Source organism: Cheilinus undulatus, linkage group 16 (assembly GCF_018320785.1).
Source record: "Cheilinus undulatus linkage group 16, ASM1832078v1, whole genome shotgun sequence".
Lineage (NCBI taxonomy): Eukaryota > Metazoa > Chordata > Actinopteri > Labriformes > Labridae > Cheilinus > Cheilinus undulatus.
The window spans coordinates 37,074,982-37,093,927 of record NC_054880.1 but is presented as its reverse complement, the minus strand read 5'-3'; the positions used below and the strand labels follow the sequence as shown (position 1 = coordinate 37,093,927).

At 41.0% G+C, this 18,946-nt stretch overlaps 2 protein-coding genes across 2 annotated transcripts; both read right to left on the bottom strand.

Annotated features, from left to right (window-relative positions):
* Window positions 1–285: 285 nt before the first annotated feature.
* Window positions 286–10,805, bottom strand: LOC121524362 (biotinidase-like). Its single transcript, XM_041809720.1, has 6 exons — window positions 10,556–10,805; window positions 5,760–5,909; window positions 5,243–5,394; window positions 1,927–2,104; window positions 1,282–1,857; window positions 286–1,205 (listed from the first exon to the last, which is right to left on the bottom strand). Exons 1-6 carry the CDS (start codon window positions 10,799–10,801, stop codon window positions 933–935), a joined length of 1,575 nt encoding a protein of 524 aa, XP_041665654.1. The 5' UTR covers window positions 10,802–10,805; the 3' UTR covers window positions 286–932.
* A 1,697-nt stretch (window positions 10,806–12,502) lies between these two features.
* Window positions 12,503–18,724, bottom strand: LOC121523277 (biotinidase-like). The gene is made up of 6 exons (XM_041808085.1): window positions 18,460–18,724; window positions 14,848–14,997; window positions 14,164–14,315; window positions 13,913–14,090; window positions 13,268–13,843; window positions 12,503–13,191 (listed from the first exon to the last, which is right to left on the bottom strand). The coding sequence occupies exons 1-6, from the start codon at window positions 18,673–18,675 to the stop codon at window positions 12,919–12,921; spliced, it is 1,545 nt and encodes a 514-aa protein (XP_041664019.1). The 5' UTR covers window positions 18,676–18,724; the 3' UTR covers window positions 12,503–12,918.
* Between the last annotated feature and the right edge of the window lie 222 nt (window positions 18,725–18,946).

The following is an 18,946-nucleotide window of genomic DNA, read 5'->3' as shown; positions in this document are numbered from 1 at the left end:
GAATAAACTGTACCCATCTTCTACGTTGTATAGCCTAGCTTCACTAAGCATGTCCTGTTTGAAGGGACAGGAAGTCTCTGACGTCATTGGAGCAGTGGTTGCCAACTTAAATTTTTTTGAGCCTCTGATGTCAAAATGTAAAACATTTCAAGTTTTTTTTCTCATAAATTAACAAGTTATTAAACTATGAATTTCTGGTTTGTTTTCTTGTAAATATTTGACTTTATGATTTCAGAAATTTCAACCCCCCCCCCCCCCAAAAAAAAATTCACTTTTTTTGCTTAAAAATTTAACAGATCTTCTTTATTTCAAAAAAATCAAATTTAAAGCATGCATTGTTTCAGAAAAAATTCTGTTACTATTCAGTGTTAAATGAATTGAAAGATACAGGTTTTCTCTTCATTCCCTGAAAAGGGGCGATTTTGGTAGTACAAGGTTTAGGCCCAATGGCAGCAATATGTACATCTGTTTGACAATGTCAGAGCAGACACCACTGCACTGGAGGATAATGCCACGACTACTAAAGCCAAGTACCTTAAAAAACTCTACTGTAAAAATTTCAAAGTATCCCTTTAAGTTAATAAAGCAGTAGGCAGCAGGTGTGACTACACTCAGGAGTTCCTATTACAAAACAAACTTTTGCAGGTTGAATTTTCATTCATAAATCCATCCACTTTTTCTTTACATTTTCATAAGACAAAATGTTACATTATGTTAATTTTTGTCACTGTCATCCCCAGTGAATTTGTGCCATGGGCAGAGAGACATTGATGACTAATGGCTTTTTTGCCATTAACTTGCCAGAAGAGCTGTTTTTGGTAAAATGTTTGAAAGAAATTACACAATAAATGCAGGAATTTATCTATTAATTACACTGTGTGACGGTCCTGGTCAGAAAATGTGCTGTTTCTTAAGCAGCATTTCGATATAATTCAGTCCTTGTCCAGATGATAAAGCCGTCCATACAGACTTGCAGAAAGTAGTCCACCAGTCATGTTGGAGTGCTTCATGCTCACTCTTCCATCTGCAGCTATTTCAAAATGCTCTGGATCCTCCACAACAAACCTGCTAGCCAAAACTGATGGATACACATATTTGGTCCCAAATTTCCCCTCCAACAGGAAGTCCATTTGCGACTCTGCTTCTTCTACTTTCTGTCCACAGGAGCTGGCGTCTGACCCTGCACAACGGACGAGTGCACAAATCTGCAACAGAGATGGGATTAAGGTGATGTGAGTTTCATAAAGCAGATTTAAAATCTTAAAATGATCTCATCCATACCTGCAGGGCGAAGTGTCTCCCCCCGCTATGCCATCCAGCAAATGCTCCCAGTGCATAGAGCCCATTGCTGTCACCATGTGGAAAACGTTTGTACTGCAGGTGGCAACAAAAGGAGCCATTGCACACATTAGCTTCACCCTCCATCTCATTTAAGAGGACAAATGTGAATGGGTCAAAGATTATGGTTGTTGTGAAAGTGTTGGAGGATGGAGGGACTGAGGAAGCATCAGAGCAGCTGCCTGTCTGACAGAATCCAGACTCTGCAGCCGGAGATGATGTAGACTCAGTCATCCTTTCCTGTGTGGTTTCCCTCTGTCCCAACCACTCAGGGTCTAACACCGGCACCCTGGCCACCAGCAGCTTGCCCTCCTCTGGCTCCCCTCTCCATGCGTAGTGGTAGGTAGAAAACAAAGGTGTGTAGATACCACTTCCTCCCATGTCAAGTCTGTCATTACGAAGGTTGGCAGATAGGAGGGTGACATTTGTGATCCTGCTTAATGATTGATGGTATTGGACCGAGTGGAGGATAGGGGGTGAGTTAAACCAGGCTGTGGGAAAGATCAGCTGCCGCACACCCTAAGAGGACGTGAATGAATGCTGTTAGGAAAAACAAAACATTGGTTACAGAATTTGAGTGCTTTTTACCTTCTCCACCAGGGTGATTGTAGGATTGTGGAAGAGGATGTCAAAGCATATAATGAGGCCAAACTTCCCAGCGAAAGGCGTGTCAAATGTGATGATCTCAGGCTGCGGTGGTGTGTCGAAGGAGTCCTCATAGAAAAGGTTGTATTTATGGTAGCGTGCCACCAGGAGGCCATCTGATCTAAGTGAAAGAAAATTCTATGAAATTATTCATTCATTCAACCTTTATTTAATCTTGAGATGCCATGGAGAGCATGCTCTCATTTACAATGACGTCGAGAGTACATTAAAACAATATATGCAATACAATAAATGAGCGAGGAGAAAGAACACAAATGCAAATAGGCATAGATACTTGAGAATAAGTGGAGCACAGTTTAAAAACAGTTAGAAACATGTACATAGTAGTTCCTTATCATGTTTTGAAACCATCCTATGTTAATAACTGAACTTAGTTTTAGTGTTTGCTGTACAGTATTTGAGCTGTGGGCTGCACAAAAGCTGAAAGATGTTTCTCCAATTTCAGTGTTTACTCTTGGAACTTCAAGCATTATGCTGTCACTTGAATGAGTTTGATGATGGCCAGTGGACATGTTCAATAAAGAGGTGAGGTATAACGGCAGATGTCCAGACAGAGCTATACAAATTAAAAGTAACTAATGCCTGTCTCCTCTAACTGATAATGCAGGATGCAGTGGTGAGTTGAGTACCTGTCGCCAGTAATGAATCTTAGGGCGGAATGATACACTGAGTCTAGTGGTTTAAGTGAGCTAACTGTAGCATGCCTGTAGATCACATCTCCATATTCTAAAACTAACAAAAAAGTGGCTTCAATAACTTGTTTTCTACAGGAAATAGGGAAATTAGTTCTGTCTGTATAAATATCCTAATTTCTGTCTTAATTTTGTAACAAGTGAATTGATGTGAGATTTGAATCTGAATTGTTGATTCAGCCAGATACAGATATATTTTTACTGAGTGACTCTTTCTATATTTTGACCTTCCAGAGTTGTAATGTGTGAAGTACTGTCAGCAGGATCTCTGGATCAAGTGAAAAGCATGTATTTTGTTTTATCTGGGTTCAAAATTAATTTCAGATTGAAGAGTGCATTTTGTAGTTTGTGAGGCTCTTGTTGCAGTATGTCAGCGGCCAGTTGTGCAGTAAAGAACTGTGTCATCAGTGTAAAGGTGACTATTACAGTCTGTTAGATTGTGAGGAGTACAGGACCCAGGACTGAACCTTGAGGGACCCCCTTTGATAGAGGTAAATATCGAGAGCGAACGTTTCTCATACTCACACTGTTGCCTGTTTGACAGGTAGTCATGAAACCATTTTAAAGACGTGTCATCAAAACCGACATCACTTAACCTCTGCAGAAGAATAGTCTGATCTACGGTATCAAATGCTTTAATGAGGTCAACAGAGAGAGCAGCACAGAATTTCCATTTATCAATAGCAGATAGGATATTGTTAACAACTAATGTAATGGCAGATACAGTGCTGTGCTTGACTCTGAAACCGGACTGGTGTGGGCTTAAAATACAGTTTGTTGAGAGGAATGACTTGAGCTGAATACTGATTAATGACTCCAGGGTTTTTGCAAGACAGGATGGTTTTGAGATTGGTCGTTAATTATCACAAATATTTCTATCACCACCTTTATGTAAAGGAACAACATGAGCTGTTTTCCAGACCTGAGGGATGACTCCAGTATTAATTGAGAGATTGAACAGATTCCTATGATCGATAGCTAGAAGAGCCTCCCTCACAGCAGAGGATGAGACGGGCTGCAGTGTGCAATAGGGCTATGTGCAATAATATTAGCACTTTGTCTAACCAGGCCAAGGGCAATGTGCAATTTCTCCTCTAAGCACACTCATGATTATGTGCAAAATGTCAGCACACTTGCACTTTAGCACTAAATAACTTTATCGTCTGCCTTATGCACTTTAAAGGCAATGGTCAATTTATCTCTGGTCTATCCTAAGCTAAGTATTGTTTTATTTGGGTCTTTGTATTTTATTCTATCATCTATGTTGTCTTGTTTTGGTGTTGTCTGATTCTTATGTAGATTTTTAATGTACTTTTTTCTTGTATATACCATCATCCTGCTGGGGACTACAGATGGAAATTAGCCTGTGGCTACAATCTGGCACATTTACATGTATTGCATTAATGTGCATTGTCCCACGTCACAAATAAATAAATAAAAATAAATAAAATGATTTCCAGCAGCAGCAAAGTGTTCATTAAAAGCAAGGCAGATTTCAGCAGTTTTATCTATTAAGCAGTCATTTTTTTAATGTATGAAGGAATTGTATTTGAGGAGTTATTTTAACTTGAATTAACTGCTTTCCTGAATTTTGATGGATTTGAAGAAGTGCTCAACAACATTTCCATATGATAATTTGCTTTTGCTTTTTGCAGTGAGGATGCTCATTTGTTTCTAGGTTGTCTAAAAGTAAGCCAGTCATCTGCTCTTCCAGAGCGTCTAGCCAGAGTCCAAGCCTTGTCTCATTCCCTGAACAACACTCTTTTTAAGCCATGTTTCTGTAAGCACCAGGATATCAGGGTCAGTCTGTGATAAAAGAAATTTGAGGTTCTCTATTTTTAAGATGGGCAGAGAGACTTCTTATATTTAAATGCATAAAACCAAGGCCAGGTCTTGATTTAAAAACCTGTGGGTTGAGTAAAGTTTGCTCAGAGTCACAGGGGGGAACACTAAAAGATGACAATGATGTGGGTTTAATTAAAATTAAATTATCATGATTATAAAAACTTCTACAGGGAAGGAGCTGGCGATGCCTCTTGGCATTATTGGTGATATGCACAGGAATAGTAAATACAGAAGAGGTACGTGAGGATGGAGAGCTCAGATCATGATTTTTAGGGCTCAACTGATTGTGGAGCGTATCACTAGCTGTAACAGGTTGTGCACACCAGTAGGTAGAGCTAGTGTTTGTTCCTGGTGTTGACAGTGACACAGAGGGAGAGTTAAAGTCAGTGATGAGTATTGTGTCCAGGTACGCTGCAGGGATGGTCTGTCATGTACGTCTGACGGTGGAGATGCAGTGGAAAATGTTTGCTGATAATGCACTGGTGCCAAGAGGACTGGGGTGGATGCCGTCTCTGTTAAAAAAGGATCCATGCCCCCAGAGTAAGTTGAAGTTCTCATTTAGCACAATGTTCTGGGAAGGATACATTGACTATAGCCAGGTGTTGAGGCTGGTTTTAGCATGAGGATGTTTACTCACAAAAGTTGGTCATAAATTATGAATTTATGACTAAATGCACATGCTGGACTGTATTTTGCCTCACCTGAAAACCACGTTGGTGTTGAACTGCCAGCGTCCATCAGAGGGACAGGTAGAGGAGGGGTCGGTGCTCAAAGGACAGGGCTGCAGGTCAGGCATGTTGGCCACCAGGTAGAGGTTGTTACGACGGGCCATACAGCTCAACCTCTGGAGAACCTGTGAAATAGGAAAATATGACTTAGGTACGTGCATTGATCAGCGCTCAACAAGTGAATAGTCTAGGCAGCTTGGTACCTGAGGGTGGGATCAGGCTACTCAGTTTTATTTGTGTTTTGCAATGGCACCATGTCAAATTGTGCAACAAAAAATCAAGAGAAGAAGACATTGTAGTGTGGTTATGTGACACTACAATAGAGTCTGTCATGCCTTTCTTTCATATGGGCCTGTTGTTTGATGATTGGCTTCAGTGGCGCGGTCAGGTCAACATCCAGCTCAGTTTGTGTGGTCTGATCTGGCCTTAAATCAGTGTGTTATGTAAGAATGACAGTGACAGTTTTGTCCCTTAAGTTAAGGCTGGTCACCTCAGTGTTGTTGTATTTTTCAGACTCTGTGCAGGGGTTCCAGCGCTCTTGCTGGGGGTCAGGAATGGTCTCCAGGTAGTTGTAGATGGATGAACGGGTGAAGTTGAAACCGTGAATGCCATCCTCTGGAAACACCAGGATTTGGACACCCTGACAGGGGTAGGAAGAGAAAGGAGACAACATAAAGTTATGACTTTGGAGATAAGCTGGGACATGAATTCATTTGCTGCCCACCAGGGGTGGAGCCAGAAGTGTTTGACATCGGGGTTTTAGCCCTAGATTCAAGGACACGCTTCCACAGGTTTTCTTCTTATCAGACAGTTATGTGGAAAATTTCCAATCGAATTTAAACACATATTACCAACTTCTGGAAACACCAGGATTTGGACACCCTGATAGAACAAACATAACAGCAGAGTCAACAAAACAGCATGAGGTTGGAGTTGTGCTGGGACGTGTACTTATCTGTCGCCCACCTTCAAAAATACCTGGCCAACCTCCAGATATACAGTGCCTGTAAAAAGTACTCATCCCCTTGGATTTTTTACCCTTTTGTTGGTTTTATAAATCAATCATGGGTGATATAATCAGCATTTTTGTTTTTCAAAAACAATCAACATTGATTGTATAAATACTCACCCACTTACAAGTTAGTACTTAGTAGAATCACCTTTGACTGTGATTTTAGCCCCTTCAAACAGGTCACACAGGTGGAAGCCAGGCTATACAGACAGGTATAGTTTCCCGGCATTGTAAGATTAGTTTAAGGTAAAAATGGGCCAAAACACAATGTGGGCTCAATTGTACACTGTAGTGGAAATTTTGGAAGTGTTTTATTTTTCCAGAAAGCTTCTGTGTTTTGCACTAATTTGCAATGTGAGCTTCGGCTACCAGGTACGCGCTCATCTTCTGTCACAGTGTATCTGAACAGCCGTTTGGGTCTGCAGGATTTGTCAGAGGACACAACAATAAACAAATTTGAACAACACTAAAATGAGCGATCTTGACTCAAGTGATGATGTAACATTTACAGTGGATAGGAGGAGATACTTTCGTGACCCGGAGTACACAGAGGAACTTCTACAGATGGAGCCTCACCCGCAATTTCCACAAACAATGGCTGGGCTGCGCAGCACCACGGTTTTGCGTCGACTGGTCGACTGTGTGTCTAGAGCATTAGGCAACGAAGCGGGTCAGTGTACTTTCTGGCAGATCCAATCCTGGTTGAAACCAGACTGAAAAAATGGGAGACACTGTTGTTATTCCGTTTTCGACCAAAAATGGAAAAAAACATAAAAAAAACAAGCCTTATATCCATTTTTGACCAAAAATGGAAAAAAACAAGTAGATTTCCCATTTTTGACAACAAATGAAAAACACTGAAAAATGAATAACAACGTTTTAAAAAAGGGTCCAGTTTTTTTTTTTTCAATTCCGTTATTTTGTTTTCTTCATTTAATGAAATACTTGAGGAAAAGGAAATCATGTGACCATTGGGAAAGGTGAGCATTTCAAAATAAAAGCCTCCATGTCAAAACAAATGAAGACAACAAAATAACGGAATTGAAAAGGAAAAAAAAAATAGGACGCTTTTTTAAAATGTTGTTTTTTTGTTATGTTGTGAAGTGAAAACACTGAAACACCCGTTTTTTCTTTTTTTCCCACTTTTGGTTCAAAAATGGAAAAACAGAATAACAACAGTTTCTCCTGTTTTTTTCAGTCTGGTTTCAACAAGGAAATGGATCTGCCATGAAGTACAATGACCGTTTCATGTAAAATTTTGTAGCTTTTTACTTTAAAAGTTAACTTTTCCTCATCATTGGCACAATTGTAGCTCTGTGACCTACTGACCTCCCACTGACCCTTTGCTCTCGCTGCAGGACGTAATGATGATATAGTGATGATTTATGATCAGGAGTGTGCATGGTGTTGTGTTTTGAAAGTATCGGATACTCTACACATTGGACTTCCTGTTTGGAGCTTTGTGATTGACAGGAATTGGCAGCAGCCGGCGCTGACAATAGACCCATGTCTATTGTTGTCATGAGTGGGGCTTAGTTACAACACTTCAAGCAATTTTCAGATCAAGGATAGCAGCTTATAGACGCCTGCAGTCTGCATCAGTCCCCATCGGAGTTCTCTGCCTTACTGAAAACCAGTGTTTTACCAAATCTTCTTCAACTTTCTGAAGATAAACTGGAGAAACTGACCCCAAGCAGAAGAGCTGAATGGAAATTTGTCATCCGAGTAAGTTTATGGCTGTTTAAATCTTTAAACGGCCTTGGGCCTAAATACCTCCTAGACCTTCTTGTACCTTATGAAGCGCCCAGAGCTCTCAGATCGTCCGGGACAGGTCTCCTGACTGTACCCAGGACAAGAACCAAACAGGCTGAGGCAGCTTTTAGTTACTACGCGCCCTGCCTCTAGAACCAACTGCCCGAGCCCCTGAGATGCGTCAAAACAATTAATGCATTCAAATCAGGGCTCAAAACATTTCTGTTTACAATGGCATTTGAATGAAAAATCAAGTATTTTAATGAAGCAATCTGTCAGATCTGCATCGTTCTCTGTTCAGGTGTTATCAATATTTTAACCCCTTGGGTTTTACTTTTCTTTTTCCTTTCTTTCCTAATTAAATTTAATTATTTTATCATCACTTTAAACACCATTTTAATCATTATTTCATGCACATATGTAAATACGTGTTTATGTTAGCCCTTGTGCACCTGTAAAGCACTTTGAATTGCCTTGTGTCTGAAAGGTGCTATATAAATAAACTTGCCTTGACTTGCCTTGTTGTTCTTTTCTTTAAATGGCTGACAATTAGACAAGCTACAGATGGTAGCTTGTCAGTACTGATATGTTTACTTAGTGAAAACATTTGTGGCAGCTTTTGTCTGCATCACTCCCCATCCAGAGTTCCCTGCCTACAGGCCAGCTCAGACTACACATTTTTTAGGTCTTCCACGATGGAACCATATCAGACTATTCATTAGAAATCTTCTTCCATCTTGGCCGACAGCCTGGACACACTACAAGAGTGATCCTGACTGCTCATCGCATTCTGTCGCTGTAACTGCATGCGAGTTCACAGGCTGTCAGGGAGGCGGGTCAAAGGGTGTCAATCATAGCTCCCACAGACATGCTCTGAGTGATTCTAGCAGTCTTTTGTGCTGACAAGAAGAAAAAAACAAGAAACAATTATGGACCTTTCCTGATGTATCAGGTGGAGGACAGTATGGAACGGCTCTCCTTAGAAAAACCTGGGGTATGAATGTGATAAAATGTAAAAAAAACAAAAATCACTGTACACATACTGTATATCAACAAAGAAAGAGAGAGAATGGAGACATGTGTAACATCACTCTGGTAAATGGTGATATTAAGATGAGATCAAATACTCTCCTATTGACGTCACGTCGAGTGTCAATCTAGACAACATGCAAGAAAAATCCTGACATGCTAGTGTTGCTAAATTATGGTCATGGGCCGTCTTTGACTTGTCTCTGATTATGTTACACTACAACAGCGGTCCGCAGACTTTTTCTGATGGTCCCCTTTGGCAGATTGAATATTTTCAGGCCTCTCTACCCCTCAGAGTACATATGAAGGTGTAAAAATATGTAAAGAAATGGAAAACAAACTGTCAGTCATGACTTTTTGGGAACAACTTCTTTTTTTTTTTTTTAATTTACCACGTAAAACCTCAAACTTTTCAGAAATAACAACCATCGCCTTAAACAAAGTTTTGAAAACCTGACTCTCTGAAGATGAACAAGTCCCTGAATATTAAAACTTTCTTTTAGATTTTTTACCTCCAGTCCTGTAATCTTTTCAGTGACAACTGTGAGTGTGTTTTGCACAACATTTCTTCTAGAGTCCTGGGTGAAGCTGTGGACAGTTCATTTTCAAAGTCCAGTTTTTTGTTTGTATTTTGTTTTGATTGGGAAACAGTGGAAAAACCTATCTTTCACAAGTAGGATGTTGCAAAAGGAAGGAGTTTGGCCAGGGCTTTTGTCATTCCCGACACGCATGATCAGGCCCTGGGTTTGACAGTGAGAGCTGTGACGTTGCAGTCAGGCCAACCTTTGGTTGAATTTGTGTAGCCTTCTCTGAACACGGATTACTGCTGCGTCATATGTTTACTTTATGAAAACAATGTTTCTGCGGTTGAACTGGAAAACTGGGCTGAAATGACTAGCTTTAGCTTCATGGGTGAAAAATTTAAAGTTTACGAAATTTTTTGATATAGCGTACAATTGAGCCAGCACTGTTATTGTGGCCCATTTTTACCTCAAACTCACTAAATGAAGTGGAGAAATTGTACCCATCTGCTACACTGTATAGCTTAGCTTCCCCGGGCATGTCCTATTTAAAGTGGCAATGCTCCTTTAAAACCACTGGATGCTACTGGAACTACTATTGCCAAGTACCTTATGCAACCCAAATTCCAAAATACCAAAATACACCTTGAAATAGAACAATATAAAAATATAGTGGCTATATAAATAATAAAACAGAATACATGCAGCACAAAGGGTATATACAAAGGTGCCAGAGAGAAGCCATGCAGCTGTATGTTAATGATTAGATTACAGTGTGGAGGGAGGAGTATTTTTCACATAACCTCCTCCAAACTGCACCCAGGGTTTATTAGTAACACATGATAAAAACAGTCTTCCAGCATTCTATATGGATAGTAGATAGGCAGCGCTGTTATTCATGAAGTCAGTAATAAGTCAAACTTTATCTTGAACTGAAAAAACATTGATAACTCTCTCCTTTAATCTCCATACCTGCTCAGCGGCCTTGGCAGCCTGCTCCTCAAAGATGTCCAGGTTTTTCTGCATGTGCTGAAGGGCAGCAGACCGGGACAGTGGGACACGAGGCTCTGGGTTCGGGATTAATTTATGCTCATAGACAGCAGCAATGTAGGACTTGTCCATAACAGGCTGTGTTTGAACAACAGCCAATGTTAAAGAAAAACTGAGCACAGCACTGAGTAATGTCATGGTTTCTTTGCTCTTAGACCTGAATGACATGACAGAGACAGGCCTGATTTATTTTATAGCACATGAGAGGGCAGGAGTCCATCCTGAGTTAAAAGTATGCTTGCCAACTTTCTCACAAGCAAATAAGGGACGGAAATTTGTAACTAGTGGGCGGTGCCACGACCAGGAGTGCAACTACCTACTTTCTGAGGGATATGCAGATACATCACAGTTTTATTTTATTATTTGGATAAGTTTTACTCAATTTTACATTATTTTAAGATGTGATCCGTTTGTGTTTGGCTCGTTGATGATGATGCGCATCACAAAAGTCATCATCAACTACGAGTATGGGAGAGCATCTGCAGGAAATGACTAAAGAAATGTGTTAAAACGAGAGCATTAGAAGCTTCAACACCAGACAGCACACCTTTATGAAGGTATTATGGACTTACTAAAGAGTACGCGCCGTCAGCGGACTCCCTCTGCGCTTTTTTACGCACGTTCCTCTGTCCGACGGTAATAATATATAAGTTTTCATTTGAATTTGGCAGTTAAAGTCTGTCTTCTTTGTGTGGATTTATTGGTATGACTTGTTGCAGTCTTTAGGCTACTGCTGACAGTTTTCATCTTTATGGAGCTTCTTGGGAGGATTTTTTTTAAAGTAAGTCTTATAAGAGCCACGATTCAAATGAACACACCCGCGTGCTCAAGGGGGCGTGCACTGGAGCGCCTATAGTGTGTGTGTGTGTGTGTGGGGGGGGGGGGCTATATGCGGCGCATAGGGTGGTAAGAGTGCAGTAGCAGTCAACAGTTCAACATACAGGACAAAGACCGTCCTGTATGGGACAAACCAATTTAGTCCAGTATACGGGATGTCTCGGCTAATACGGGACAGTTGGCAACCCTACTTAAAAGTCAACAGTCAGCTTTATTTGTCAGTATTTGCAGAGGTGATTAGAAACTCTTCTTGTGATATGTGTGACAGCACGGAGGAAGGTAGGGTAACCAGTTCATCTTCTCAGAGTCAGGTGTGTGGCTAAATAAGCCCTGATTGTGACCAAGTGTGGGAAGCTTTTATTTACTTTTGGGCTCCATTTCTCTTTGCTGACTTTGTAGGATAACTTTTAGAAACCCAGGTCTGCAATCTTATCCCACTACCCCTTATCCTGACAATATCTTTATTGTATACAGTGCCTATAAAAAGTATTCACCCCCTTTGATGTTTTACCCCTTTTAATTATAGATTTTTAAAATCAACCATGGTCTATATAATTTTGCTTTTTTTTACTTTTTTCTTTTTTGAAAGGAATCCTCTTTCATGTCAAAGTGCAAAGTAATGTCAATTAAACAAAATATATGTAAGGTGACTGCATAACTTTTCACCCCATTCAAGCCAGTATTTAGTTGAATCACCTTTTGCTGCAATCACAGCACTCAGTCTGTGTGGATAGATTTCAATCAGGCTTGCACATCTGGACAATGCAATTTTACTCCATTTTTTTTAAATTGCTCAAGCTCTGTCAAGTTCTGATCAGGTGTGATCAGCCCTTTTCAAGTCTAGCCACAAATACTCTGCTGGATTGAGGTCTGGACTTTGACTCGGCCACTCCAGAACATGGGGGTCAAAGATCCTACTGGGGGCTGCGAGGCTTTGTGTGCTCTGAGGCTGCAAAAATTTGATTTGCAAATACTGACTAAAACCACGATAAAGCTGTTATTTATTAGTTTATACAAAGGTCTTTTGATAATAAACACATGCATGGGCCTTTTTAGGGTTTTATCAGTGAACACACCATTAATACTGAGAGGTACGTACAGGTTTTGGCGAAACATATACTTCCATCCAGGCTTTGTCTTTTTCAGAGATGTCCCCATTTATTTCAGCAAAACGATGCAAAACCACATTCTGTATGAGTTACAACAGCCTGGCTTCACAGTGAGAGACTGTGAGTTCTAGATTGACCACCATGAGGTCCAGATTGTTCTCCCATTGAAAATACATGGTGTAAAATATGACAACCCTGCACTGTTGGGCAACTTCAGATGTATATAAAGCAAGAATTGAAAGATTTCACTTTATAATCTTCTGAAATTAGTGTCTTCAGTCTTCAGACACTTACAGAGCGCTAATAAAAATCACTGAATTCTGTTCAATCCAACACACATCAGTCCTTGTCCAGATGATACATCCGTGCATACAAACTTGCAGTCACCAGCCCACCAGTCATGTTGGAGTGCTTCATGCTCACTCTTCCATCTGCAGCTATATCAAAATGCTCTGGATCCTCCATAGCCATCCTGCTAGCCAGAACTGATGGATACACATATTTGGTCCCAAATTTCCCCTCCAACAGGAAGTCCATTTTCGACTCTGCTTCTTCTACTTTCTGTCCACAGGAGCTGGGGTCTGACCCTGCACAACGGACGAGTGCACAAATCTGCAACAGAGATGGGATTAAGGTGATGTGAGTTTCATGAAGCAGATTTAAAATCTTAAAATGATCTCATCCATACCTGCAGGGCGTAGCGTCTCCCTTTACTGTGCCATCCAGAAAATGCTCCCAGTGCATACAGCTCGTTGCTGCTACCATGTGGAAACCGTTTGTACTGCAGGTGGCAGCAAAAGGAGCCATTGCACACATTAGCATCACCCTCCATCTCATTTAAGAGGACAAAGGTGAATGGGTCACGCATCATGGTTGAAATGAAGGTGTTGGAGGACGGAGTGACTGAGGAAGCATCAGAGCAGCTGTCTGTCTGACAGAATCCAGACTCTGCAGCTGGAGATGATGTAGACTCAGTCAACCTCTCCTGTGTGGTTTCCTTCTGTCCCAACCACTCAGGGTCTAACACCGGCACCCTGGCCACCAGCAGCTTGCCCTCTTCTGGCTCCCCCCTCTGTGCATGGTGGTAGGTAGAAAACAAAGGTGTGTAGATACCACTTCCTCCCATGTTAAATCTGTCATTACGAAGGTTGGCAGATAGGAGGGTGACATTTGTGATCCTGCTTAATGCTTGATGGTACTGGACTGAGTGGAGGAGAGGGGGTGAGTTAAACCAGGCTGTGGGAAAGATCAGCTGCCGCACACCCTAAGAGGACGTGAATGAATGCTGTTAGGAAAAACAAAACATTGGTTACATAATTTGAGTGCTTTTTACCTTCTCCACCAGGGCGATTGTAGGATTGTGGAAGAGGATGTCGTAGCATATGATAAGGCCGAACCTCCCAGCAAAAGGCGTGTCAAATGTGATGATCTCAGGCTGTGGTGGCGTGTCGAAGGAGTCCTCATAGTAAAGGTTGTATTTATGGTAGCGTGCCACCAGGAGGCCATCTGACCTAAGTGAAAGAAATTTCTTTGAAATGAGGAATTTGTGACTTAATGCACATGCTGGACTGTATTTTGCCTCACCTGAAAACCACATTGGTGTTGAACTGCCAGCGTCCATCAAAGGGACAGGTAGAGGAGGGGTCAGTGCTCAGAGGACAGGGCTGTAGGTCAGGCATGTTGGCCACCAGGTAGAGGTTGTTACGACGGGCCATACAGCTCAACCTCTGGAGAACCTGTGAAACAGGAAAATATGACTTAGGTACGTGAGTTGACCAGCGTTCAACAAGTGAATAGTCTAGGCAGCTTGGTTGTGTACCTGAGGGCGGGATCAGACTACTCAGTTTTATTTGTGTTTTGCAATGGCACCATGTCAAATTGTGCAACAAAAAAATCAAAAGAAGAAGACACTGTAGTGTGGTTATGTGACACTACAATAGAGTCTGTCATGCCTTTCTTTCATATGGGCCTGTTGTTTGATGACTGGCTTCAGTGGCGCGCTGTGGTCAACATCCGGCTCAGTTTGTGTGGTCTGATCTGGCCTTAAATCAGTGTGTTATGTAAGAATGACAGTGGCAGTTTTACTTTAATTTGTTTATTTTGACAGGGACAATGTACAGCTACTTAGCTGTACCAGAGTTAGCTATTAGCTAATCTACATCTGTCGTCCTTGGGCAGGAGACAGAGTCTCCGTTAAAAGCAAACAATTCTCTGTAAAATTACTGCACAACAATACATAACATAACATAATAAGTTAAGACTGGTCACCTCAGTGTTGTTGTATTTTTCAGACTCTGTGCAGGGGTTCCAGCTCTCTTGCTGGGGGTCAGGAATCCTCTCGAGGTAGTTATAGATAGATGATCGGCTGAAGTTGAAACCATGAATACCAACTTCTGGAAACACCAGAATTTGGACACCCTGATAGAACAAACATAACAGCAGAGTCAACAAAACAGCATGAGGTTGGAGTTGTGCTGGGACGTGTACGTATCTGTGGCCCACCTTCAAAAATACCTGGCCAACCTCCAGATATACAGTGCCTATGAATTGTATTCATCCCCTTGGATATTTTACCCTTTTGTTGGTTTTATAAATTTATCATGGTCTATATATTCAGCATTTTTTTTTTTACAAAAACAATCAACATTGATGCATAAATACTCACCCACTTACAAGTCAGTACTTAGTAGAATCACCTTTGACTGTGATTTTAGCCCCTTCAAACAGGTCACACAGGTGGAAGCCAGGCTATACAGACAGGTATAGTTTCCCCGCATTGTAAGATTAGTTTAAGGTAAAAATGGGCCAAAACACAATGTGGGCTCAATTGTACACTATAGTGGAAATTTTGGAAGTGTTTTATTTTTCCAAAAAGCTTCTGTGTTTTGCACTAATTTGCAATGTGAGCTTCGGCTACCAGGTACGCGCTCGTCTTCTGTCACAGTGTATCTGAACAGCCGTTTGGGTTTGCAGGATTTGTCAGAGGACACAACAACAAACTAATTTGAACAACACTAAATGAACGATTTTGACTCAAGTGATGATGTAACATTTACAGTGGATAGGAGGAGATACTTTCGTGAACCTGAGTACACAGAGGAACTTCTACAGTTGGAGCCTCACCCGCAATTTCCACAAACAACGACTGGGCTGTGCAGCACCACGGTTTTGCTCCGACTGGTTACTGGAAGCGTATCTAGAGCACTATGCAACAAAGCGCAACCTTGATAATGGGAGACCTGCAAGTTTAAGCAGGATTAGTATGTCAACATAGGATTATTTTACCTTTCTGGAGTTGATTTGTCATTCATTTCAGCATTAGTACATGATATAATTGCTTCCACCAAGGGTTAATACATTAGGAAGTTAAGAGGTTAAAGTTTGATTTAAGGGTTTGGGTTTCATGTAAAATTTTTTGGCTTTTTACTTCAAAAATTAACCTTTCTTCATCAGTGGCAAAATTGTAGCTCTGTGACTTACTGACCTCCCACTGACCCTTTGCTCTCACTGCAGGACGTAATGATGATATAGTGATGATTTATGATCAGGAGTGTGAATGGTGTTGTGTTTTGAAAGTATCGGATACTCTACACTTTTGACTTCCTGTTTGGAGCTTTGTGATTTTGTGACAGGAATTGGCAGCAGCCAGCGCTGAAAAAAGACCCATGTCAATGAGAGCTAGTGTTGTCATGAGTGGAGCTTAGTTACAACACTTCAAGCAATTTTCTGATCAAGGATAGCAGCTTATAGATGCCTGCAGTCTGCATCACTCCCGATCCAGAGTTCCCTGCCTACAGGCCAGCTCAGACTACACATTTTTTAGGTCTTCCACGATGGAGCCATATCAGACTATTCATTAGAAATCTTCTTCCGTCTTGGCTGACAGCCTGGACACTCTACGAGAATGATCCTGACCGCTCATCGCATTCTGTTGCTGTAACTGCATGCAAGTTCACAGGCTGTCAGGGAGGCGGGTCAAAAGGTGTCAATCATAGCTACAACAGACATGCTCTGAGTGATTCTAGCAGTCTTTTGTGCTGACAAGAAGAAAAAAACAAGAAACAATTATGGACCTTTCCTGATGTATCAGGTGGAGGACAATATGGAACGGCTCTCCTTAGAAAAACCTGGGGTATGAATGTGATAAAATGTAAAAAAAAAAAACAAAAATCACTCTACACATACTGTATATCAACAAAGAAAGAGAGAAAATGGAGACATGTGTAACATCACTCTGGTAAATGTTGATGTTAAGACAAGATCAAATGCTCTCCTGTTGACGTCACGTCGAGTGTCAATCTAGACAACATGCCAGAAAAATCCTGACATGCTAGTGTTGCTAAATTATGGTCATGGGCCGTCTTTGACTTGTCTCTGATTATGTTACACTACAACAGCGGTCCGCAGACTTTTTCTGATGGTCCCCTTTGGCAGATTGAATATTTTTAGGCCTCTCTACCCCTCAGAGTACATATGAAGATGTAAAAATATGTAAAGAAATGGAAAACAAACTGTCAGTCATGACTTTTTGGGAACAACTTCCTTTTTTTTTTTTTAATTTACCACGTAAAACCTCAAACTTTTCAGAAATAACAACCATTGCCTTAAACAAAGTTTTGAAAACCTGACTCTCTGAAGATGAACAAGTCCCTGAATATTAAAACTTTCTTTTATATTTTTTACCTCCAGTCCTGTAATCTTTTCAGTGACAACTGTGAGTTTGTTTTGCACAACATTTCTTCTAGAGTCCTGGGTGAAGCTGTGGACAGTTCGTTTTCAAAGTCCAGTTTTTTGTTTGTATTTCGTTTTGATTGGGCAACAGTGGAAAAACCTATCTTTCACAAGTAGGATGTTGCAAAGGAAGGAGTTTGGCCAGGGCTTTTGTCATTCCCGACACGCATGATCAGGCCCTGGGTTTGACAGTGAGAGCTGTGACGTTGCAGTCAGGCCAACCTTTGGTTGAATTTGTGTAGCCTTCTCTGAACACGGATTACTGCTGCTTCATATGTTTACTTTATGAAAACAATGTTTCTGCGGTTGAACTGGAAAACTGGGCTGAAATGACTAGCTTTAGCTTCATGGGTGAAAAATTTAAGGTTTACAAAATAGCCAGCACCGCTTTTTGGGCCCATTTTAACCTCAAACTCACTAAATGACATGGAGAAATTGTACCCATCTGCTACACTGTATAGCTTAGCTTCCCCAAGCATGTCTTATTTAACGTGGCAATGCTCCTTTAAAACCACTGGATGCTACTGGAACTACTATTGCCAAATACCTTATACAATACAATACAATACAATAACTTTATTTATCCCTGAAGGGAAATTCATTTGTCTGGGTCTCATCTGTTTATGGTAGAATTATATAGTCTTATTGCTGATGGTATGAAAGATCTTCTATATCTTTCTGTCCTGCATCGAAGAGAGAGGAGCTGTCCACCACCAGATATGAGACACCAGAGTTTGCAGCCACTTTCAGAAGTGCAGGTTCCAGAATGTAATGCAACCACCTGTTATCGTCCCAAATTCAAAAATACCAAAATAAACCTTGAAATAGAGAAATATAAAAATATAGTGGCTACATAAATAATAAAACAGAATACATGCAGCACAAAGGGTATATACAAAGGTGCAAGAGAGAAGCCATACAGCTTTGCAGGTATGTTAGTGATTAGATTACAGTGTGGAGGGAGGAGTTTTTCACATAACCTCCTCCAAACTGCACTCAAGGTTTATTAGTAACACATGATAAAAACAGTCTTCCAGCATTCTATATGGATAGTAGATAGGCAGCGCTGTTATTCATGAAGTCAGTAATAAGTCAAACTTTATCTTGAACTGAAAAAACATCGATAACTCTCTCCTTTAATCTCCATACCTGCTCAGCAGCCTTGGCAGCCTGCTCCTCAAAGATGTCCAGGTTTTTCTGCATGTGCTGAAGGGCGGCAGACCGGGACATTGGGATGCGAGGGTCGGGGTTTGGGATTAATTTATGCTCATAGACAGCAGCAGTGTAGGACTTGTCCATAACAGACTGTGTTTGAACAACTGCCAATGTTAAAGAAAAACTGAGCACAGCACTGAGTAATGTCATGGTTTCAATGCTCTTAGACCTGAATGCTCTTAGACCCTGACATAACAGAGACAGGCCTGATTTATTTTATAGCACACGAGAGGGCAGGAGTCCATCCTGAGTTAAACGTCAACAGTCAGCTTTATTTGTCAGTATTTGCAGAGGTGATTAGAAACTCTTCTTGTGATATGTGTGACAGCACGGAAGGAAGGTAGGGTAACCAGTTCATCTTCTCAGAGTCAGGTGTGTGGCTAAATAAGCCCTGATTGTGACCAAGTGTGGGAAGCTTTTA